At 35.4% G+C, this 23,490-nt stretch overlaps 2 protein-coding genes across 7 annotated transcripts in view; one reads left to right on the forward strand and one right to left on the reverse strand.

The window, feature by feature from the left end:
• The first annotated feature begins 3,802 nt into the window (after positions 1–3,802).
• Positions 3,803–23,490, forward strand: part of CCDC146 (coiled-coil domain containing 146) — a 123,080-nt gene continuing 103,392 nt past the window's right edge. For 3 of the 6 annotated variants that reach the window (XM_057422550.1, XM_057422551.1, XM_057422552.1), the window contains exon 1: positions 3,806–3,949. In XM_057422550.1, the coding sequence (XP_057278533.1) occupies positions 3,806–3,949 (144 nt within the window). Of the gene's footprint in view, positions 3,950–23,490 lie in introns of all 6 variants that reach the window. The other 3 variants (XM_057422553.1, XM_057422554.1, XM_057422556.1) reach the window with 2 other exon arrangements.
• On the reverse strand, positions 11,099–17,159 carry FGL2 (fibrinogen like 2). Its single transcript, XM_057422559.1, has 2 exons — positions 16,412–17,159; positions 11,099–13,750 (listed from the first exon to the last, which is right to left on the reverse strand). Exons 1-2 carry the CDS (start codon positions 17,157–17,159, stop codon positions 13,044–13,046), a joined length of 1,455 nt encoding a protein of 484 aa, XP_057278542.1. The 3' UTR covers positions 11,099–13,043.

Genomic DNA, 23,490 nt, shown 5'->3' on the forward strand with positions numbered 1-23,490 from the left:
ACGGGTGATAATGACAATGGAAGGAAGAGAAGGGCTTTCATGCCAGTGACAGCAGGTAGATTGGCTTCTTTAGCCTAAAAAAGGATTAGCAAATGAAGATACAATGTTAGAAAGAAAAACAGTGGCATAGAAAGGCTGTGGTTATTCAGTGACCTATCCAGTAAAAGAGCTAAGTGGCATCAAGGAGACAGATTCAAAACAAACTAAAAGCACTGGGTACACATGTTGCACAGACGTAAGATGAAAATCTCCATTCCCCAGGATTTTGCAGGTACTGGTAATTTTGCCTGAGTTCAAGGGGAGAGGGTATGAGTCCACAGAAGCATCAGCACAATGTGACTGGTGGATTCTTCTGTCCCTCCTTAGGCATTCAGTGTTGGCTGGAAGTATGCAAAGCTAGATCAGCTTTAGGTCTGAGTAGATGCTGCCATTCTGATGTTCCAGCTACACTACACAATTTTTCTAACTAATTCAGTCTGAAATGTCAAGTTGGTTGACTTGTTTGAAAACAAGATTTTAGGGTTTGTTTTGTCTTTTGTGGTTTTTAAGATTTGTGCACAGAAGGGGATAGCATAAAGTTGTAGATAAATATCCTGAGGTTTAGATTGGATATTAGGAAAACTTTTTCTACCTAAAGAATTGTCAAGATTGGAACAGGCTGCCCAGGGAAGTGGTTGAGCCAACATCCCTGGAGGCATTTAAATGAGATGCAGATGTGGTGCTTAGAGACATGGTTTAGTGGTGGACCTTGGTAGTTCTGGGTTATCATAAAATCAGTATTTTTGTGTCATCTTAAGTAGGCTGGTTGATGCAGCTTCATGCGTGGCGCTGCATCTCTTCTTGATCAGAATGAAATCTTATTACATTTTGCAACTGTCACCTCGAAAGACTCAATGCAGCTTACTGTCACCTATGTGAATTCTCCACTGACTTGTGTATGAATATTACTGTTAGCTACAGAGATACTAAAGGAAAGTTGCTGGCATTAGTCTTGGGAATCTGAGTGCAGACTTTTATTATTATTACTGTCCTGAAGCTGTTTCACAAGACAGTTCTCAGCCTGAATTGGCACAGCTTCCAAAACAGACTTGTAATTCTCTTCCATTGCAATTCTGTGTTGGATCAAGGCTATTATTCTCAGTTCTACAGTTTGAAAACATCCATATTTTTTCTGAAAACTTAGAAATCCTACCAACTTTCATTTCTATTCAAATTAGGCTATTTATCAGATACTGCAGAAATACAGATTTTCACATTTGCTTTTTGAACTTTATGTATCCAATTTTGTGTAAGCTGAATTTTAAATCTAATTATGCAGTAGGTAATTGAAGAATATCTTTTGTTACAGCCTATCCCCTTCCATCTTAAAAAGGAGCTGAGACTAGTGTTCATCACACTAGCTAAGGCTAATTGCTGTCCTCTGACTCAGCTGTCTATAGTTGTGTCTTCAGATAATATTAGAAACTTTTAGGATTCAGAAAATTGTTTTTGTTTTCTCCCTGTGCAGCAAATTGGAATCTTGGTGAGGACTATTTTGTACTACCCTACTGGGAGGAAGTGTATTTTTTGACTGGTGTGAACTGTATGTTTCACATAACAAGTATTGACAAAAATGCCTACACCCATGAAGTTCTTGGTGTTTGGCATTGTTCTGCTTAGAGTTTCTGCCACTGTGCTTTCCCTCTGTCTGAATCCTTCCAATATGTTTAGAGGAACAAATAAAGTAGCAGCAGCCACAAACATAAAATGCATATGCTAAAATATTCAGTAGTTCTGTACAGATGAAAAATTACTCTCTATTGATAAATGTGTATACATGTTTATGTACAGTATTTCAGAGTTTATTTCTTGGCCTCTGTGATGTTTACAGTTGTTTCACAATATTTTGACTCTTCCAGGAGGGATCATGAAATTGCTTTTTTTTCCGTAAGCAAATAGAGCTGCTGAAATCTCTCCAAAAGTCAAAATGTTCCCAAAGGAACTCCTAACAGCAGTGAAGAAAGTCATAAACTTGCCTGTTAAAGTTTCACTACCTTTATAGACAAGTGACTTTTCAAAAGGTGGATACATACAGCACAACATTTTTGTATCTATTTTCTCACAACAATTATAATAAGAAATTATATTTTTCTTAACCATCAGCTTTCTGGCTTTGGAATGCAAAATTGGTTGGTTTTTTGGAGAAATCCGGTATATACTATTGAAATAGTCCAAACATTTCTTTTCAATTTTATTAGAGTTTTAATTTTGTTTGTCCTTGGCTTATAATAGCTCTCTTTTAAAAGAGAAAGCTCTCCCATATGTTGTGCGGAAGGCTGAATTGGAACTAGATGATCTTAAGGTCCTTTCCAACCCTAACCATTCTATGATTCTGTGATATACAGACTGACAAACTTGAGGTGGGTTCTGCAACTTTGGATTTTATAATGATTTTGTCCTACAGCAGAATACAATGTTCTCTGTGTGATAGTTATTGTGCATAATAATTAACCTAGAAAGACCTGCTGGTGTCAGGTGAGCGCTTGCAGAAGTTGACAGTCTTTCTCTCAGAATTTTGAACTAAAATACTGTGATACTGATTTTTCCATTAATTTCACATACAGTCAACTTCAGTGAACTTGTGCAGAAATTCTTAAATTCTTCCATGTATGCTCCGTCTCCACTTTCTGCTGTGCTTTGCTCTACAAATGCTGTATGGCTCCCCTATCTCGCTATGTCATGGCAAGGTTTCTGTGTGCTTCAGAAGTCCTCCTCCCCTGTCTTTCCTCTGTAAAATGCTTACTGTCTTTAGTCATCCCATATCACTTATATCTTTCTCCTGTAAAGTTTTTGTCTTGTTTCACTATGCATTCATGCAAAAGGTCAGTATTTTAAACTCTTTGAATATACAAAACTCTTAAGATACCATTATGCCAGAAGACCTTTTTGTCAGAATAATTATTTTTAACCAGTATTTTTCTACCTCCTATTCTCAGATTTTACATTATATTTTTCCATTTTGTATGGTTTCAGGGTTTATTTGTTGTGTTTGGTTTTGTCAATTGGTGTGGCGTTTTTTTAGGTATGGCCATGAAATCACTTGCAGACATGAATAACTGTAATGATTTTACTCACACAAGTTGGACCTGTTCTTGTCCTCAATATCTCCATGTTCTGTGAAGGAGTTCCTTTTCCATGTAATTACCCCCTGCAACATCAAGGGACACCATGAAGGGTGGGCTTATGTTGGATGGAGAGGGAAGGGAGGAACAGATTTTATGGAAATGACAGGGAAAATTTCGTAGTGGTTATAACTAGAGGAGTCCCATCCACTTGGAGTTTTCCTTTATAAGGACCTGCCTGAGAGCAGTGGCTGGGCTGCTTGGTTTGGCAGATTTTCAAAACTTAGTTGGTCAAATCCCTAAGCAAGTCAATTTAGTTTTGAAGTTAGCTCTGCTTTGAGTAGAAGACTGTGCTAGGTGACCCCAGAGGCGTTTTCCAGCCTAAACCTATTATTCAGTTGCTGTTCTTTAAGAAATACTGTTTGGCATGTTGTCTAGCATTTATGTGACAGTGACATAGCCAACTATTAGGATTTTTAAAAATACTCAAGCTACAGAGTGGTAGTGCACCCTTTTACAAGTCTTTCATGAAGCTGTAACTGTAGACTCGCCTAGTTTGCTCATGTTGTGACTCTTGTTGAACAGGGGTCTCGCATGTCAATTTTGTGTTCTTTACACATTTATCTTGCACAGTTATATACATATATCTAAGGATATAATCAACTGTATTTTGCTGGTTTTGTTACTTCCTAGAACTTCAAATCATGAGTGAGGCTGGTTCTAGTTCCAGTGACACAGAATCGGCGATCGAGGAGCAATCCATCTGTGGTATAGTTCCAACAGTTTACAGCCAAGATGACGGGTCCACTGATGTAACAGCAAGTCCTGCATTTCAGTGTTTAGATGAGGTACCATATACCCCAGTTTTCTCTATCTATAACTGCATATAGTGTCCAAATCAATTAATCTAAAATGTATATTTTAGTGTTAGTAATTGTAGGTTGTTACCATCGGTTCTCTGTAGCTTCCCTATCTTTTCTCTGATTTTTCTTTTTTTTAAATGGTAAGAACACTTTGTGAAGCAGAAACATACATGGGGCATATTCTTGTTGAGAATGGTGTGCTGAAGAGATAGCCATGTTGTTTTTCAGTTATTGTGGCCTTAAGGGGAATGAGAACAGAGAGGTCTTGGTTTTGTGGTATTCTAGCTCAAGAGGTAATTGTATCATGAGTTTTAGAAGGACTCAATAGGTGCAGGAAAAATCCATGGTAAGTGGCTCTTGAGGCACTAACTGATGATGTTAGAAGGACCCTTTTGGAGCTCAGTTCCTTTTGAAGAATTTTCCATGTTAAGGGAACTTTTGGAATACTAAAAATATTTTAGAATTTAAGATTTCAAATACATATCAAATGAAATCATTAGCAGTGTAATGCCAGAAGAGACAGTAGGAGATCATCTAATCCAAAATTTACACTGAAGTAGATTCTCTGCAGATGCTTGTCTAATCTGTTCTTTAAAACCATAACTGATAGAGACAGCTCTTTGGGTATCATTTTTCAGCTTTTCATCAAAGCTCAAGTTTTAAAAAAAAAGATGTTTTTCCTGACTCCCAGTTTAAATTTCCTTTGGAGTGAATAATGCAGCTTTCTTCTTGCCTTTCCCACGGTGACAATGGAGAGCAATCAAGTTCTGCCCTTTGTATAATAAAAATGTGCATCTCTCTTACATCCTAAACAGGCTTTGTTTATACTTCATGTTTTTCTTTAAGTTCCTACTTCAAGTTGCTTTACCTTGGGCTCTTTCCAGCTTGGATCTGTCAGATTGGTCTGTTAGCCCAGCTTTCTCTCTCTGCCTTAGACTTCAAGTCAGCAGAAAGGAAAGGGCAAGAGTTTATAGTGAAGAGGAAAATAGGACTGCCCCTTTCCTATCCTGCTATCGAATCATACTGAACATAGCATGAAGCTGCAAAATCTCTCTCTAACCTCTTGTGCATTCAGTATACAGGAGGGAGAGATTTTCAGTTTCAACCCAATAACAGTATATGGTGAGTCCACAGCTTCCAGTATTGTTGTAGCACAAAACCCTTTTCTTCTCAGTACAAGGCAGCTGCAAAAGTCCAGGGCAGCTCAACTCTCAAAGAGGCTTGACCTCTCACCTTAAAGAAACCTCGTGACTACTGAAAGTATGGAAACTGCACTTTGGGGAGTACTTTTATTTTCCAGCTACTCCCAATACTTCTGTAGATTTTCAGTTGTAGTAGAATATTTGTTATGTCAACAAGAAGCATATGCCTAGTACAAAAAATCTTTACTCCCCTCACCCTTCCCCAAATAAAATAAAACTACATGATACAACATTCTAAAATACATTCTACATTTCTGCCCTGTTTTCCTTATTTTTAATTACTGAAACCTTTTTTTTTTTTTTTCCTGTACTTACCCTAGAAAATGATCAGTTCACTTGGCTGTTTTTCTTTTTCCCCTCCAAAAAACCTTTCAAAGAGGTTATTCTGCATGTCAAATTTAAGGTAAATTTATTCAACTCTGATAATATTCTAAGCCATTACTGGGAAATAGAGGGTAACATTTGTATTAGATGTTGTTCCCAACTCAGGAAAAAATCATGCAGTGAAAAACCAAAGTAAGCAATTTGCATAGATTTCATAAAGGGTGTCTTCTGGTCATTTTGTCAATTTTTAAATGGGAACTATGACTCATTCTTACCATAATTTTTAACAGTTCATACTTGTGCTTTATGGTTTTTCATTTGGCTTTTCATCACTTACTCACATTTCTTCTCTTCCACTGACATGTTTGCTTCCTTTGTTGAACTTTATACATAATCCAGAGATAAATACATGGCTTTGGTCACTGTAGAGGTTCATGCAATGACACTAGCTTTAGCTTCTTGGAATAGCTTTTAGAATTTTTTCACAGAAGCACAATTGTATCATATTATCTCTGGTTTACTAGCTGGTCATCTATGCCTGCCAGCAGCAAACACTTATCAGAAAGAACACCTTTTGATATTATAAGACTTATTTCAGAACAGATTTATCCTTTCTAGCAGTAAACTTTCCGGTCAAACCAGTCTTGTTTTTCTCATGCAAACAGCAGGTAGTCAAACATATAAATAGCAAGAAGTCAAACATGCACTCTCTCTCTCCTTCATTTTTAATAACAAATAGTAATGTTGTTTAGCCATGGGGGTTAGGTAAAAATATGAAAAACTGGACAGAGGTTTGAACAAAAGTTCAAATTGTTCTTCCCTTTCCTTCACATGATTCAGGCTTTCCCATTTTAATGGGAACATAAATTACTAAAACAACAGTTGTATAATGATGCTGTTGATGCTTCATTTATAATCTATTATAGTCTTCAAATCCTTTTCTGTTGTTTAATTTTTGTTTTGCTATCCAAATCACAATCCCAGACACAAAAAGACCCCTACTCTATACATCTTTCCAACTTGATAGTGAATCACTGACAGCTACACTCCAGTTTTCAATCCACTTGATCTCTGCAAAATCTTGAAGATTTGATGAAGTTGATGACTTGCTCACAAGTCATCTCGTTCATCTTTTTAACTCTAGAGATTATCCAAAAACTAGTATTCATCAGATTATTTTTTTTTTCAGTTAGAAGGAGTAATCATTCATGGAGCCTAGTATCTTTTCATTCTGTATGGTTAATTCTGGTTATTTATAAATTAGGTAGAAGCTCTTCTTTCCATGAGAAATGGAAAGGAGAAATTGAATGGTGGGAGGTCTTTTTTCAGTTAGTATTGGATTAGCAGTTCTTGTTAGGCTTTACTCAAGATGGATGTCTCTGAGCTTCGCTATGCTGTGCTTTTTCTTTCTCTTCCTTTCATTGGTATGTTCTTGGGTTAGAGAGTTAGTTGTTAGTTCACTCAGATGTATATGTCTATTTTTAATGCAATACCAGGAAAACGATTTTGCAACGTTTGTTTTGTTTGTCTTTGTGGTGGGTGCTATGAGGGAGATATTTATTCTGTAGAGTACTTGTGAATAAAAAGTGCTTTATTATTTACCATATTTAGTGAGAGGGTACCTTGTTTGGAAGGTACCACAATAATCCCTTTCTGCTAATGAACATCATCTATTCATGTGCTAAATCTAAACTTGCAGGAGAATAAATTCCTTTGGGAGATCTCTCTGATTTGCCTAATGCAGACTGTTGCACTCTGTATCCTAGAAAGATAAAATGGACTGTGTTCGCTGTCTACTACAAGCAACTACAACTTCCATTTGTGCTGCTTTTTTATGATGGAAATTGTCACTATCATTGTATTTTTCTTTTTGCTGGTGTCCAAGCAACCTATTGCCACCATCCATTGGGAAGCAGAAAGAACTTTTCATTAACATTTTTCATTACTATTTCAAAAATTGGAGTCTTTCTGAGATTGATGAACTTCTTACTTCTGACAGCTGAAAAGATGTCAACCAAAATTCTGGTTCTACTGGAAACACAGAGCAAAGTCTCCATGTTTACCAAAAAATGAACAGTACAGTAACAGAGACTTCTCAAGCAAATACTGCTTCTGCTGATCTGATGCTGATTCATGTGGATCTGCTAGCTGTAAGAGCTTTAAAGTCATGGAACGATGCACATCTTCAATGTTTGAATGTGGCTTAAGGGGGGGAAGGTACTTTTAATTTTTCTTTATTTTCTTATTTGTGCTGCAGGAAATAAAGTCACATAAAGGTTGGCTACAACTTTCAAATATAAATATTAAGAATCACTATTTCATGTATTTCTTCAATGACATTCCAAGGTCTAACAATGCCAGTCTAGAAAATACAGCCTTTCCCAAATTCTTTTTCTAGCAAATGGGTTTTTAATTCTTGCCTAGCTTAGGTTAAATGGTAGGTGTAATCAACTACCATTTTTAGAAATGTTGATGGATCTTTACATGAAAAATTTCCTAGAAAAGCTAGCTTGGCCTGCTCAGAAATTTTATGGGTTTTATATGAGCACCAATTTCATTTCTGTTCACCTACACATACTGTAGTGTGCTTTCTACCCTTATAAAATATATTATACTTTATATCAACTATGTATTTGTGCATGGTAACCATAGCAGTGGATAATTTGTTTCAGTACTCTCCAAACATGTATGCTCTATCAAAGCTGTAAAACTCTTAACACAGCTCTTGAATGCAAACAACATTTTCAAACTTAAGCTGATCCTGGCACACTCCACGTTACGTGCTTCAAAGGCTACTGGCACAACAAAAAAGCTGTATAAATATGTTGGCACAGAGAGCAAAGGCAGATGTTGCCACCACCTCCACCCGTAGGAATCTGACTGTTAATTCAATAAACCTCTTTTAGCTTTGTTTATATGGTCACTTGGGGAGTCAGCTAGGGATGATAATGTGTCTGTAAACTAGACCGCAGTTTTGCAGCAACTTTCAGCAAGCAAGCAATAGTTTGCATAGTGAACGTTAAACGGATCAGTGGTCATGATCGGAAAGTTGGTGCAATTGGTGGTAATGCCTATAAAAAGCTGTAGAGGAGTGGGGTGAATTTACAGGTGCCTTTAAACAGCACGAGTAGACACAAAGCCAGTGTAATATGCTCTTCCTATCGAGAGATTCTTTTCACCACTTGCAGGTGACATTGTGAGGAAAAAAGACCAGGAAGCTGTTGAATGTGTTCAGATTATTCTGAAAAGCATGTTTGAAGCCATTTATGTTGTATTCACTTATTCAAAAACACCTGTGTCCAAATACTAAATGAACAGAGTCTTAAAGATCTGCATGAGAAAGGGTCCTTATCATTGGGTTTTGTAAATAGAGGTCAGCTGTAGGGGTAAGCAGAGGAGCTTTTATACGCTATCCAAAGAAAGAAGTGAGGATTTCTGTTTCTGAAAGTGGATCCTACTTCTCCATAAAAGTCATTGACTCCATATAATTGCTTAAAACTGTGTAAAACACACTTAACTTTCTGCTATGCAATTCTAAATGTCGGTCTACTATTTCAGTAGAAGTGAAATAAATATTAATTAGACTTAGAGTTTGTCTTGAACACATGAACATAATTAGGTTCCAGCTATTATTTTCCAAATAGAGTCTTCTTTTACTGGGTTTAGAAAGATTTGATGAACAAGGACTCAAGACCAATTCATACCCTGTTCTTGTGACTTGTATGGGGGTTGGATTTGACACATCATTTTAAACCATTGTTTTCTGTTTCTGGTTCCCCTTGAGGGTGACAGCCAAATTAACTTCTGGCACAAGTATTATAACTCCATTAACATTTCATTAAAGCTGTGAATGAAAGAGAGCAGTTTAGTAAGTGGAATGTTTGCTTTTAGCAGGGTCTGGGGATGGTACCACTCAGCCATTTGTCTTTGAAACTTATGTCAGTATCTTCAGGCCCATATAGACCATCTTATTTTTCTCTTATTTCCTGTAAAAAAAAACAAACCACAGAACACATTTATAAAAATATATTTAAAATCTCTTTTTTGTTATGCCAATGTTTAATTTTTACCTCATCTTCTTTTTCTATGAGAAGTTAAAAGTCACATCCTTCCTGTTGATGTTCATATGACATATTAAGTCTTAGAAGCTAAGTAAATTTGGCAGTTTTTTCTTTGTTGGATTTTGGTTTAAGGTATAAACATGGTATCCTAGGTATGGATTAAGAACCAAGTTAATTTCCTTTGAAAATAATCACATAAATGCAAGTTTATTTTCCACCAAATTTTCAAACTACCTACTGTTTTTAATTCACTCTGAGTTTGACTGCAGTGTTCCCCCCAAAAACACCATTAAGGAAACAGATAATTGCAAAAAAAAAAAGGAAGAAAATAAAAATAAAAATCACTGCTAAACCTTATTTTCGTTTCTTCTCCTCTTTTTTTTTTTTTTTATGTAGGTTTGTTTTTTTTTCCTTCCTTTTTGTTTAGGCAATGCATAGAAAGCCAAGACATTACAGTCTGCTTGGCTGATCAAATTGAACAGATGGGTTTGTGCCTTTATTTTTTGGAAACAACCCATAAGAATTTTGCTAGCAAACCTGCTGCTAGTAATCTTCTTCGCTAAAATTCCCAATTTAAATATTAGCAGTATCAAACCCACAAGTGTTTTCATATGATAAGCAGTGTTACACAGATGTTTTCTGTAAATTGAAAGACATGTTTTGAATTAGTAAGCCTTAAGCAGAGACCAAGTGCTTTTGCTTCTAAAAAAATTGTTTGCTTTAACTTGGGGTATTATTTCTATTCACATGCTTTGATGAAACTGGCATGTGATCTGAATGGTTGTAACACACACACAAAAAAAAACAGATTAGGTTGCTTCTTCTCATTCACATTAAAGATACAGGTTGTGTGAACTCCTGAGTGGCCAATTACCTTTCTCTTTCCAAATAGTTTCAAAAAGATGTCTGAGATTCCAGCCTTTGGTGTTATCTGACAGCTGAAGTGTCATAAAATGGATCTCTTGGTAACATAGTAGTAATTACTCTCCTGGTATGTCAGGACAATTGTCTTTGTTGGTCACCTGAAGTTATCTGTGTTTTCTTACTGCTTCAATTTTTTTACAGAAAATTATTTAAAAAAATTATGAGTTGTTTTTTTTTTCATAGTCCCTGTAAACATCTACGACAGCAGCACAGCTTTAACAGTGTGACTTAATTTTATTGCACCAAGGAAGAACAAAAATAATGTTTGCAACAAGTAGATGGAGTTACACTTGTAAAACTGTGTACATATTGTAAAACTAGTACATATTGATGGTAATTCAGCTACAACAGTTCCAGGCAGGCAATATTCAGGTTTGTGTAACAGCATAACACTTTTTTCTTTTCTTTTTTTTTTTTTTTTTTTTAAGCCATTTGACAAGGCTTTTGTAGGTGATATTAGTCACATTTGCTTATTCTGTTAAAATTTCTGTGTTTTACAAAGTTTTCTTTAAACAGGATTATAAAAGAACAGTTTCTCTTCTAAAAGTTTATCAGGAAAAAGACATTTTCAAGTACAAGCTTGTAGATAGTCATATAGCTTGTAGATAAGTCATACTTAGTTACCATATAAAGAATAGGAGCAAATTGTGCATTTCATGCAAAATTATTAAGTATAATCATGTGCAATTAGATATTTGCTCTTCTAATCAATACTTCATAAATTGTTTTTTTTTTAGTTTGTTTAGACAATTCTTTTTTATTCCAAAATAAAAATTCTATAGCTTTGAAACATATTCTCAAGCAAAGATTATACATCTTGCAATTAGAACTTTCCATTGCTCTTTCAAACTGAAATATAATAAACCAAATTTCACTTCATACTGAAATATCCTTCAAAGTATTTACTTCCTTAAAATGTATATATTAATATTTTACAATTTATCAACTGCCACCATTGCTAATTTGCATACTTGTAACCATAGTAGTTCTTGTTATAATCTTAAAAAACAATAAAGGTTGTATTTGTAAAGTATTAGGTTAGAAGTATACTTATATTTTTCTTGTTATGTCTCTTTGAATCAAAAAGGCTATGCCAGCAAAGACCAATCTGATAAAGAAATACAGTCTTAGCATCATTTATCTGCATCTCAAGATTGGCATAAGCAAAATAACAAAATAGCCTCTTGCTAAGATAATTGCATCTCCATTTAGAATGCTAGTCACTGTAATTATAAAGCCATGTCTTTTCTAGGGTAGGCAATAGATAGGTGTCAAATTTGTAATTAATATCCACAACATGAGCTTTAATAACAGTATTTCTAATTTGCACTTCCTGAAGTATTTAAAAATTAGATTGTTTCACCAGTCATATTTAGAAGAAAAAGGCTTTCACATGTTGTTTTTTCTGTTTATAATTGCCAGTGGGTTGTTCATGTTTCTGTGGCTACAAAAGGGATACTCAGAAAATGAGGAGAATGCAATGTTTTCATACGTAACAACATATTTGTAATCTTTCTTATAATATTACAGTCTAATGCATGTTGAGTGAGAAATACTTGAATGAGAGCTTGAGTCTCTACAAGAATCATCTTGTAACATTTGGCAAACCTAAAAGATTCAGGAGAAAGAAAAATGGTGCAGGAAACTCTTTTTATATGTATTTAGAGGCATTAATACTAAGACCTGGATTATTCTTGATGTGTTTTCTTCCTACCTGTCTACCTGCCTATATAAACGTGCAATAAGCTACATACCAGCTCCTCTCTCCCACAAATGACAAACACGACCTTGAGCTTGAACGGAGGAAACAAAATAAGCAAGAATGTTTTCTTTCATTGCATGTTCCCCGTATTATTTCCACTGCTTTTATTCATTTCTTCCACCAACTTCTTTGAATAATGTTTGATAAAAGGGATAAGATTTGAGGAATCATCTTAATTTCCTAAGTTTTCTTCAAGACTTTGTTGCATGTGTGTGCGTGTCTTTGGGCAAACCATGCAGTCCTCTATTTTCTAGTCCTTTAAAAATAAGAATTGATAGTATTTTTCCTAATTTATATTGGTATTGCCATGGTATACCTTTGAAGTTGTGAAGGACAGGTAATTGATAGAAAAATTCAGGCTGTTCCAGAGAGACTAATTTACATTATAAGCATGGACAAATCTATACGTTTATCTGTTATCAGTCATACCTCCTGAGTTATTTTCAGGTTAAAATGTAGGTATTCATTCAGACACAATTTCTGGAAGACCACTTAAAAGTTTAAAGCATAAAATGTATATCACAGTCAGTAAAAGCACCAAAAAAAAAAAAAAGTTTAGACTATTTACATAACGATACCAAGACTTAACCCATGCTGTTTTAGCAATAACTATTCAGACACATTCATGCTGGTTTTAAAACATGATATGGGTCAAACCATCTTTAAAAAATTACATGGAAATATGTTGTTTCTCTAGAACTGTTTTATGCCAAACATAACTGAATACTTGAATTCTGAGTATCATACTGAATAAGTACAATTTTGAGTGCAATCCAATGCAAACTAGTTAAGAAAAGGGCGCAGAATTACTGCACAAAACTTTTGGGTCTGATCATGATTTTTACTGATTTAAAAGCTTGCCTATAACCGCTGGGAATATCATTAGAAATACCATGCCATGTGCCCCAGAAAATGCCATTGCGAACACCTTTGTATTGCTTGTGGTAGTACTTGCCATTGAGGTTGGCAGACAAGCACGCATCAAACCACCAGCCAGAGCTGTAGTATGCTCCACAGTTTCCTGAAGGATACCTATCGTTGTCCCTATCCGGAGTTGTAAAGAACTTTTGATCGTGGTTGTAATGTCTGCTGTAGTGAAGGGCATCTCCTGCTGTGCCACTATAGCCATGAACACTTAGACGGTACTTGAGATACTCATTGGCCACATAGAAGTGTTCATATTTTGCATACTCTCTGATGCCATTGAAATCTTCGAGTTCAATTCTCAGTTGCATTTCCTGGCTCTTTGTCAGGAGGTGAATTTTGTCATTCCCCAGCCAAAACTCCCTGCTGAGGTTTCCAAAGCCATTTTTATAGTCGTTCCAGGTTCTGTTAAAGTTAGTGCTACCATCCTGACGCTGCTGCAGCACTGTCCAGCCACCTCCATGTGACTGCATGTCACAGTAAACTTCAAAGCTGTTGTTTCTGGGGTCAGGGCTAATCCTGTAGATTCCGTTAGTCCTTCTGCCTGCTGTGTAATGATCAGCACAGTCTCTCTGCATTATTTGTATAACTGGTGGAAGAACAGATAGTGTTAGAATAAACATCATTTCGATATAAAAAAGCCCAGTATTTTTGCCCAGACTGATGTGGCCTACAGAACTTGGGTTGAAGAGACATCTACATAGAAAATAGTGTTACTACAATTTCAGTTCTAGGGAGAAACAGTTTTTTTCGTAATACCTGCCACCTAGGATCTCTGCATCAGATAGCTGTGCAAAACAACCATTACTTTTTTTGTATAAAACCTGCATAATATAATGGCATTTTGATTGTCTGTTTTCCCTTCTGTCCTTTTCTCTACTCTTTATCCTTTCATTGCCTTCTGTAAATTCAGCCTAATTTCTTCAGTCTGTATTTCTAATGCTTCAAACTTGCTGCTTTTTTGTATTTATAGGTATACCACACCCCGTCTACAATTTAAATCTTCATCTGGCAGTATGTCAGAGAAAAAGCTTTGTCCATATGGGAATGACTTCAACCTGGCTATTGTTCAATGAAAATAATTTGATACAGAACATAACATCATTAGGAATGTTTCACGTGTTAATGTTGACTGCATTTCAGGAAACAGAAAAAAGAGTAATAAAATTGTCCTATTTATTGTAGTAGTACTGTGATTCCTGGAAAGATGAAGCTAGAAAAGTGACGGTGCTTTCCTGTTTATTTGGCATTGCTGGCTTTACAATAAGGAAAAGTTTTAGCATCTACCATTAACACAGCTTTTTCCCACCAGTGGGTGATATATTTTATTCAGTAGAAAAATACCCCCAGGTCTTTCCTGCAGGGTCAAAAAAAACATGTTTTATCCACAGTTTCATCCAGTAATAACATTGTGTTCAACAGCATGGCATTATAATTACATATTCTTAAGCAAGTGATAGAGAGAGCTCTCAGAAGTTCCTAGTTAAGACTCAAAACCATAATGTTTACTCCTATTGCAGGTTTGAATTTATGGGCTTGTTCATTTACAGGCTTCAATTGCATATTTTTCCTAGAAAATTTAATTTACTTCTTGAAAGGGAGGAGTGTTCTCAGGCTGCAGCAGGGAATGAGACTTGGGACTTCTTGTTTGCCAGTACAGAAAACTGGACATTTACGACAGCACAGAGTATAGGAGCCAAAGGCTTAAAACCCAGAACTAAATCCACAATACATTCTCATTTATTTCACTCAACTTTGTGTAAGATATTTTGTGGACTGTTTTGAGAAGATACCGATAGAGAATATATGTTTTAGAAATAAATGCTTTTATAACCTGATTCAATTCCTATTTCAATAAAGTTTTGCTCTTGTTTTCAGTGGATGCAGGAGTAGCTCCTGTATAAAAATAAGTTGCAGCTGTTATCCTTGCTAGTTTTCATAATTTATATATTGCTGCTACAAACACTTTTATCAGCACCTACTATAAAATATAAGGAATATCTACATGATCATATGCTGTGAACAGTACCCAACATTTCAGTAAGTGTGAGAAATACCTAAAATTAGTCTGTTATGAAGTACCTTATTTGAATCTGATTAATTGCCCATTACCACTATACCAAGTTACTCATTCTTTTTGTGAATGCTTTATATGTGAATTAAAGTAATTCATTTGTACTTATTTATATCTGATTGTAATAGAAGCATTACTTTTATTATTATTATTCGTTTGTTCTTTTCAAACTTTCAAGGATTTCAGCTGTACATGGACTGCACCATCTGCAGATCCTTCAGTTTTCAATATGGATGGACAGAAGAACAGTTATATTTTAAACTTGAATACTAAGTAATAGAAGTTTAAAAACTACAATGCAGCCTGCTCTTTCTCTGCTTTGTCTCTAGAGAGCCTATCTTTGTATGTATGATGTCTGAGTGGCTGAATACACTGACAATCTAGGGAATAGTTCTTGTTTTCAGAGATTCTTACATGTGATACAACTTCACAACATTAAACCCCCCTCAATCTTCCTCTAATAAAAATCAATATTAGAAAGAAAGTCTTAATTCTATTTCTCGATTTTAATTAGGACAATTGAAAAGTAAAAGAAAAAAGCGTTAGTGCTAATACCTGTTTTCTGTTTTATATTGCTTATATATTAGATTAATGCTAAGATTTTTGTATTAAATTCATGGTACATATGTTACCCACTTGAGAAATACAGTTAATAAACTTCTTTAGCTGAGCCTTTCATATATGTGCTGTGATGACAGAAGATTTATTTTACTACCCATCTGTCAAAAAAGATTCACTTGATGTTTCATAATGTCTTGCAGACCTTTTCAGAATAGCTGTAGTTTCACGTTGAAAAAAAACCCATGCAGTTTTTAAGGCACACCTAGAGAAAATTTACCCTTCTCATCCAAGGAGAAAATAACAGTTTAATATCCTTGATGTAGTAAAATGAAGTTAAATTTTCAGATTTATTGATTGAATTGACAAAAAAAAAGTCCTTCAAAAATTCACTTTTTATATTCCGTAATAGTCCTATTCTAGGAGGAGCTAAACACCTGCAGCTCTCAGTAACCCTCTAGTGGCAGCTGAAACGTTTTACAGGAGTATAAACGCTAAAAGAGCAAATACTTTTGTGAAGTTAACACAGCGATTTGATTATATTTTAAGTTGTTTACCCAATCTTTGTAAAATGCACAGAAAGCTTATTGAGGCAGCAAGAATTAACAGGTTACATACCAGGTCTTGGCTGCATTGCTGGACACTTAGAAGCACATTTGTTATCAAGGCTGTTCACAACAAATGTCAAATTTGCAACTTTGCTGTCAACATAATGTTCTACATTGTTCATATTTATGAGGCTTATCTTCTCTAACCGACCCTGCAGTGTCTGAATCTGGCTCTTTGCATTTTTTAAGCTGGTTGCCATTCTGTTAACTTTGCTCTGCAGTTCATTAACTCTGTTATCTTGGATTTTGCTGTTTTCTGATGGAGTTTCTGCATTAGCTAGCAGGAATTCATTACTACTGTCTCTTTCTTGGTTGTCATCTGCCTGCAGCTTGCAATCTTGGCAGCATTTCTTCAGCTTGTTTACTGCTTCCTTAAGGGTCTGTACTTCTTTGAGAGTCTTCTCAAGCAGTCTGAATTCTTTAGGTAACTGGATGGTCATTGGAGGCAGATTTATCTGATAGGAACAATCCTCTCCATCATCACATTTCCGATTAGTTTTGAGCTTTACAGGACAAGTCTCAGTAACTTTCCCTTCTTTAGCATCCTCTTCATTTTCTAAAACAGCTGCAAAGACATTTGTTAAAGCAAGGAGAGCTGTCTTCAGCAAGACTAAGTAAATGAGCAGCTTCATCTTCACAGCGAAACCAGCAGTATGAGGAAGTATGTGAAAGTGGAACAACTTTATAAGGGCAGCTTGAAGCCTGTGAGTTATCAGACAGCCTACACTGTTCTCAGAAATGGGTGGGAGTGCTTGCATCACGAGTGATTAATAGCAGAGCAAAGTAGGTAGTGCTTGCAAGAATAGCACATTTCAGAAAGTATTCCTGACTCAGAACTAGTGTATGTAAGCAAAATGATGAAATGCATGTGTGCCGATCACTTATGCAGTTTACTTTCATTCCTTTTTGGACATGGATTTTCTTCTTTTTGGAAATAAGAATCACTTAATCTCTTAGCTCTGTGTTATAACAGTCTTCTAACATCTGTTTCTTAACATTTTAGTGTTCTAACGCTGCTTTAAAAACCAGACTATAGTTTTACCACAGTAGGTGGAAAAAGGTGAAAAACAGCCCCTTTCCCAGTTTGAGGATCACAGCAATAGCGTCACTGACCCTCAGTCCCCTTCTTCCTAAAACCTTTTTTTAACTGAGCGGATGGATTCCTGAAAATTATTTGAATCCCAAAGCACGTTGAAACATATGGTTTTGGTTCCAAACATTTTTCAGGATAGAGACACAAACTAAGAAGGATGAGCAACACTTGGTTATTCCTATTTTGCCTGTCACTGCTTAAAATAGTTATCTGGAATATTCATGATTTGTATGGCACATCACAGTTACTATTCACTGTTACCTGATTCTGAGTGCTTACTACTGAACCTTTCTAAGTGAAGGGAAGGGAACATAAGATACTTCTGCCTCCACCCCTCCTTGGTCCGAGCTGTTGGACTGATTCTTCAGAAAACTGAAAGCAAATCCTGGTGTTCTGAATAATGTCCCAAGTTCTAAAACTAAAGCAAGGCATAGAAGCATAGAATCAGCAACATTGGAAAAGACCTTGGGCCCATCAATTTGTGGTATTCCCTTCTGTATTCCTGATTTTGGTTTGTACTCTTCTTTTTACTGTGCTCTGTATCACCTTTAAGAGTTAATAATATACTTTGCATGACTAATCACACCAAACAAAATTACTTCAGCTCCAGGTGACAATTGCTATGTACTTTGTCATTTTTATTCTACAGCCACCTTTGCCATTCTCACATGGTGTCTGTGCAGTTTTAGTGATCTATGCCATTTTTCTTGTGCCCCAAAGCAAGGCTACGTGGGTATGTCTTCAAGCATTCATAGCTCAGTCAAGAGCTAAATACTTTGCATGAGTAAAGGGTTTTTACACTAGTTCTTGTTTAATTAGTCCAATCTGAACAATATATTTCCCTAAACCCTAGTTGAAATTATTCATAATACAGATTAAACATTAAACAGGCATTAGTCACACACATTCTCTGTAAATTCATGATCTCTGGGCTGTTACTAGCTTTCATAGGTACCACAGGCTTATATTGACAGTACGGGAGGGAGACTTGGCAAAAACCCCCTATCTTTTTAACTTGCTACAACAATTCCTTCAGATTCTTGCATAGCACAATGGTCTGGACACTTTCTTAGGAACTGGGTTTTAAATCTATCTTTCCCATACTCTAGATGAACATCCCAGAACGTGCTTTTAGTTTTGTGGCAAAACTGTCTATCTCTCCCTTTTGCATCATAGATAGTTCTCTATCAATGAGATGAAAGACACCCCGCTTGAGTGTAAGGTACTGAAATCACCTTGGTTTTGCTAGAAATGTATCAAAACTGAAATGTTCGTAGCAGAAGAAATGCATGATTTTAATTTGTGAGAAATATTTTAAGATTAGTAATTTGATTAATAGGATCCTAACTATTTTTCTAGGCATTTAACAGAGCCTTGTTCTCCTGTATGGCTGCTACTGTCAAACTGGGGAAAGCTGTACCAGCCTCTTTTGAGGGGCTTTAGAATTAAAATATAATTTCTAAATCCTTGTAATTTGGGAAGCCACAATTCCCCCACCCTGTTCAGTTTACAATGAACTCTGCTGTCTGCTGTGGAACTTTGAACTGGACAAATTATTCTGTTTCTGTAAAATTAACAATAATTATCCTTGGTAGACCACATCTTGTGAATTGCCTTGACATGTTTAAATGCATCTCAAATATTGTTACTAATATATGACTGTTGTCATATATTCATCATTAGACCATAGTAACTTCAAGAAGGGCAGAAATTTCTAGTAATGTTGAATATTTAAAAAAAAAAAAGGAAACTTTGCATAGTAACATGAAGTATCTGAGCTTTTCAAACATCTTTGTCCTGAGACATTCATTCCTTGATCCCTTATATGCTTTCACTTTTGGATATTTGCTTCCTCCTTTGAATGAGATTTCTGTAATCTTGAGATGCTCCGCTATCCTCTGGATTTTGTTATTAGGGTATCAGCAGTCTATTTGAGCCTAAAAACCCCATTTCTCCATCAGATACATATATGCTTCCCCTACCTGGAGAAGTCTTGTAATTGAGGACTGTTTTTTCTTCCTGTTCTGTCAGGGAATAACTATTCAAAACAATTTGTCAGGTTTCTCTTCTTCCTTCAGGTACTCAATCTAGTATTCCACAGCTTTTTTCATGTTTTCACGCCTCTTTCCTTCCTTGGGATAAATGAAGCAAACTTTCAAAACTGAATTTTTCATACATCTTCTCCTAGAAAGGACATTGAGCAATCTTAAATGCTAAAATGCCAATGCAACTTGATTAATGGCAGAAATATTGGACCCGATCAAAACTGAGAACTGCAGTTTATTTATAAATGAAGCTTCTTCCTAGATGGGGCTTTCCTAGATCCCTAGAGTATAATGTTTAAAACTTTACAGTAGTGGAGCAATCACAAAATCCGAAAGCCAAACCTTTTCAACTGTGAAAGGATCTAACTGAGTAATGCTGTTGACCTCAAGTAAGACTATTCTACCAAGGTCTTTTGTTTGGTTAAAGGTCATTTTTTTGTGGCTTTTCATCTCTCTTAATTTACTTTTTATGAATCTTTTTTCTTCTATAGACTAAAGAGATATCCTAAACTTACAGGCATATCTTCCAAAAGATAAAGAAAATAACTAAGAGCTCATGATATTCTCAAATTCTACTGAAGATGTTCATTCTGTTCCCAGAAGTACCCAGTGGCTGCAAGGTTAAAGAAGTAATATAATTTGGTCCCCAGACTTGCCTGGGGACTGTTTATTTAAAGTTTATCAAAAGCAGCATGAAACAGTTCCCATGATCTTTTAGAGAAAGGGTGTTTTTTTTTCTGGAAGATAATGGAATGTAGGTCAAATAGAACACAGCAAAGACTGTAGGCAGATGTTAATTTAACTAGTGACTGTGGCAATTTAAAACATGACAGCTTGCCATCTGTTTGGTTTCTGGCTTTGTGCTGGGATGTAGTATCTCGTGCAGAAGAGTTGCTTCGTAACACCTAAGTTCATGTAAGCAGTTCAAATGATTGGTATGAACAAACCTGAAACATGTCTGGGCTCATTCATATTGGTAGCAGAGGTGTGATGTGTTAATATTCATGCGCTGCAGTGATATTTTTGATGTTTTTTGTAGACGTCAGTGATTCTGTGATATGTTTTTCCTGTGAAAAAGGATGAAAAGTAATTAACTTTCAATTTTTCCCACAATGTGGAATGTATGTGTAAGTCCATACTAGAAACAAATTCTGATTTACAATTATTTTTTATTAATTCAGTTGTTCATTAATTCAGTAGTTGTTCTTCATGCAAGCAGTCTTTATGTTGTCCAGTGGATCATGGGACTAGCTGTTCAACTTTGTGTCTGTGAGAACACTTCAGAGCACAGAAAGGAAGGCAATTCTATTCCATTCGATTTGAATTGTTAATATGCTTATTGAGATACAGATTGCATAGAACTAATAGCCACGTGGATTCTCTGTATCATCTGTTTAAATTGTTCTTTTTATCTTTGGTCTTGTTATTTTTTAGTTTTAGAGGGCCCTTTGGCAGTTTATTTTTCATTAAAAGATGCCTGGCTGATCCATCTGTAATTAAAAAGTGAAACTGTAGAAATTCTGTGTAAGGCAATACAGTGCTATATCTACCATAAGTAGGTATATTAAGGTTTTTCACGTATGCCTTTACGCCCACTCGCAATTATGTCTTGATTATGTAGCATGATCTGCATATAGCTTTTTTATGTGAAATACATTGTAGACTATGAGCCTTTCAGTGAAAAAATTATATAAAAGACTCCATATCTAACTAAATGAGTAGATATCAACAATTTATTATGCTCATTATTTTTAGTGTTTGACTTTCGTCTGTTGAGTTACTGGCTTCTTGTATGTGGATCCAATGCATCCAAGTTACTTTCCTTTAGACAACAAAGTTCAAGGAAACATGAATCTTATGCCCTCACTTTGTGAAATAATATCCTATATTCAAAAAGTGAATGCTATCTTCTTATTCATTGTATTTATGGTTTTATTGGAATCAGAAAGAAGGCAAAATAATTTGCGAGGCACTTCATGAAATACAAAAAAACTACTTTGTTAAATTACTTAAATTTTCTTAGCTTCCCAATAGAAAAGGATCTGAAAGGTGATTTTTCTTTGTGTAAAAATAGCACTTTTAAGGAAAAACAAACTTACATATAAATGCAATTTTATACAAATGTGCTTGTTATTTTGTTCTAATTCTGCTCATCATAAACATCAGGAGAGAAACACCTGACTGCATTTGTACAACCAATAGCCTCATGGTTTCAGGTGGTGGTGTTTAGCACCTAAATTGAATGTTGAGAAAACCCAGTGACAAATCTTTTTCTACTTTAATGGCTAATAAATATGCTTTCCCAGGGACTTCCCATACTTAACCTAAAAAAAAATCTGTCTGTCAGTATCTATGTCGTTACAGATGAGAGGGATTCCAACTTCTTTTTTAACTCTAATGACAGCATTAATTTAAGAATCAGACTGCATTTTTCTTTCACTTCTACCATCCTAATCTTTCTCTGGAATAATGACTTAAACAAGGCATATCATTCCCTAAATATCTGTAGTATGGCTATTCCTGTCTGTACATTAAATGCTTCATGATCAACAAAATGAGATGCAGAATTTCATCAAAATACTGCTAACTGCAATTTACTGCATAACTAAATATTTACAGTTTTAAATTAGTGATTTTTATCTTCTTGTCTTAGAATACTTAGACTATGCGCTGAAGCCTGAAATATTGTTGAGTAGGGAAATTCTAGATAATTTTAGAAGTGTTAGTCTTCTATAACTCTATGAATATTTGATGTATATTGAAAAAAATGAGTGATGTACATGACTGAATAAAAAGTATAATAATTATTTATACTAGGCATACATAAATTGTGATGCAAGACTTTACATTAATAACAGAGTTCAGGTCATTTAAACATGAGGTGCTTAGTCTGAGCTAGTCATCTTTGGCTCCCCCTGTTGTCAAAGTAAGTGAGTAAGAGCCTCATTGAGGATGTTTCTTATTTCTTATAAATACTGGACAGCACTCTGAAATCATTTAATGAGTAAAATTTTATTATTAAAAAGAAGCAGAATCTTAAATATATTATTTGGCCATACTTGAGGGGAAAGCTTCAGTTCCCTTAGTGCATTATCATGGTCCAAATTATCTAGCTTTTTTCTAGGTAATTTGGAGGTATCAGGCACAGGCAAGACAAACACGAGTAGATATCCCTATCTCACCTTTTTTAAAGGATGAGATAGATTTTGTGGTTACTGATAGCTGCCAATATGGATAGAAATGCGAGAGTCATAGCATGGGTTCTGCATGCTTGTACCTGTTGCCCCCCTACAATGTAGAAATAACTCCTGAAAAATCAATGGGAGATGGTATTGCCTTCTCCCCAGACTAAGAAGCACCTAAGCTGTGTGGTAAGTGTCCAAACAGTGTGGATTCAGTGAGGGTTTTGACAAAGTATACAGAGCTTTCTATTCAAAGAGGAGAGCTTATCCTTTTTCTTCCCTGAATGTTTAAACACTTAAATATTATCCAAAGAGGTAAGAAAAGCTCTTCAAATAAACATCACAGTGAGAAAATTCCAAACCTCACATAGCAGACTCTCCAGAAGAGCCGTTTGCCAAGCAGGTAATACTATACTGAAATCCTGACTGTATTCAGACTATAAAATACATTAATCCCTTGATATTTTTATGTTCTCGCCTATTATGAAGCAAAAGAGTTGTTTGACGATACCTTTCAGATGTTTGAAATAAAATTAGTACAAAATGTTGGATATTCTTTAGGCTGAAATAATATTAAGCATAGTTACAAAGTCTTGTTATAATTGCAAAACCCGTGGTTTAGAATGAGGAGGTGGGAAGTGTTATTGTTCCATTCCATCTTAGAATACATTTTACTTATTTTGAAGTATTTGCAAATATAATTAGAAACACATGTTAATCTGTCATTTCTGTGAAATACAGAGATTCTAGGCACTGTTGAAATTAAATG

The sequence above is a fragment of the Pezoporus wallicus genome, unplaced genomic scaffold, assembly GCF_028554395.1.
Source record: "Pezoporus wallicus isolate ANWC-B61680 ecotype Strahan unplaced genomic scaffold, APGP_CSIRO_Pwel_v1 contig_3058, whole genome shotgun sequence".
In the NCBI taxonomy this organism is placed as follows: Eukaryota; Metazoa; Chordata; class Aves; order Psittaciformes; family Psittacidae; genus Pezoporus; species Pezoporus wallicus.

Coding starts and splice junctions, on each gene's coding strand:
- FGL2 (XM_057422559.1), bottom strand. CDS start 17,159: ATGCAAGCACTCCCACCCATTTCTGAGAACAGTGTAGGCTGTCTGATA. Junction 13,751..16,411: donor AGCAATGCAGCCAAGACCTG/GTATGTAACCTG, acceptor TTCTTCCACCAG/TTATACAAATAATGCAGAGA.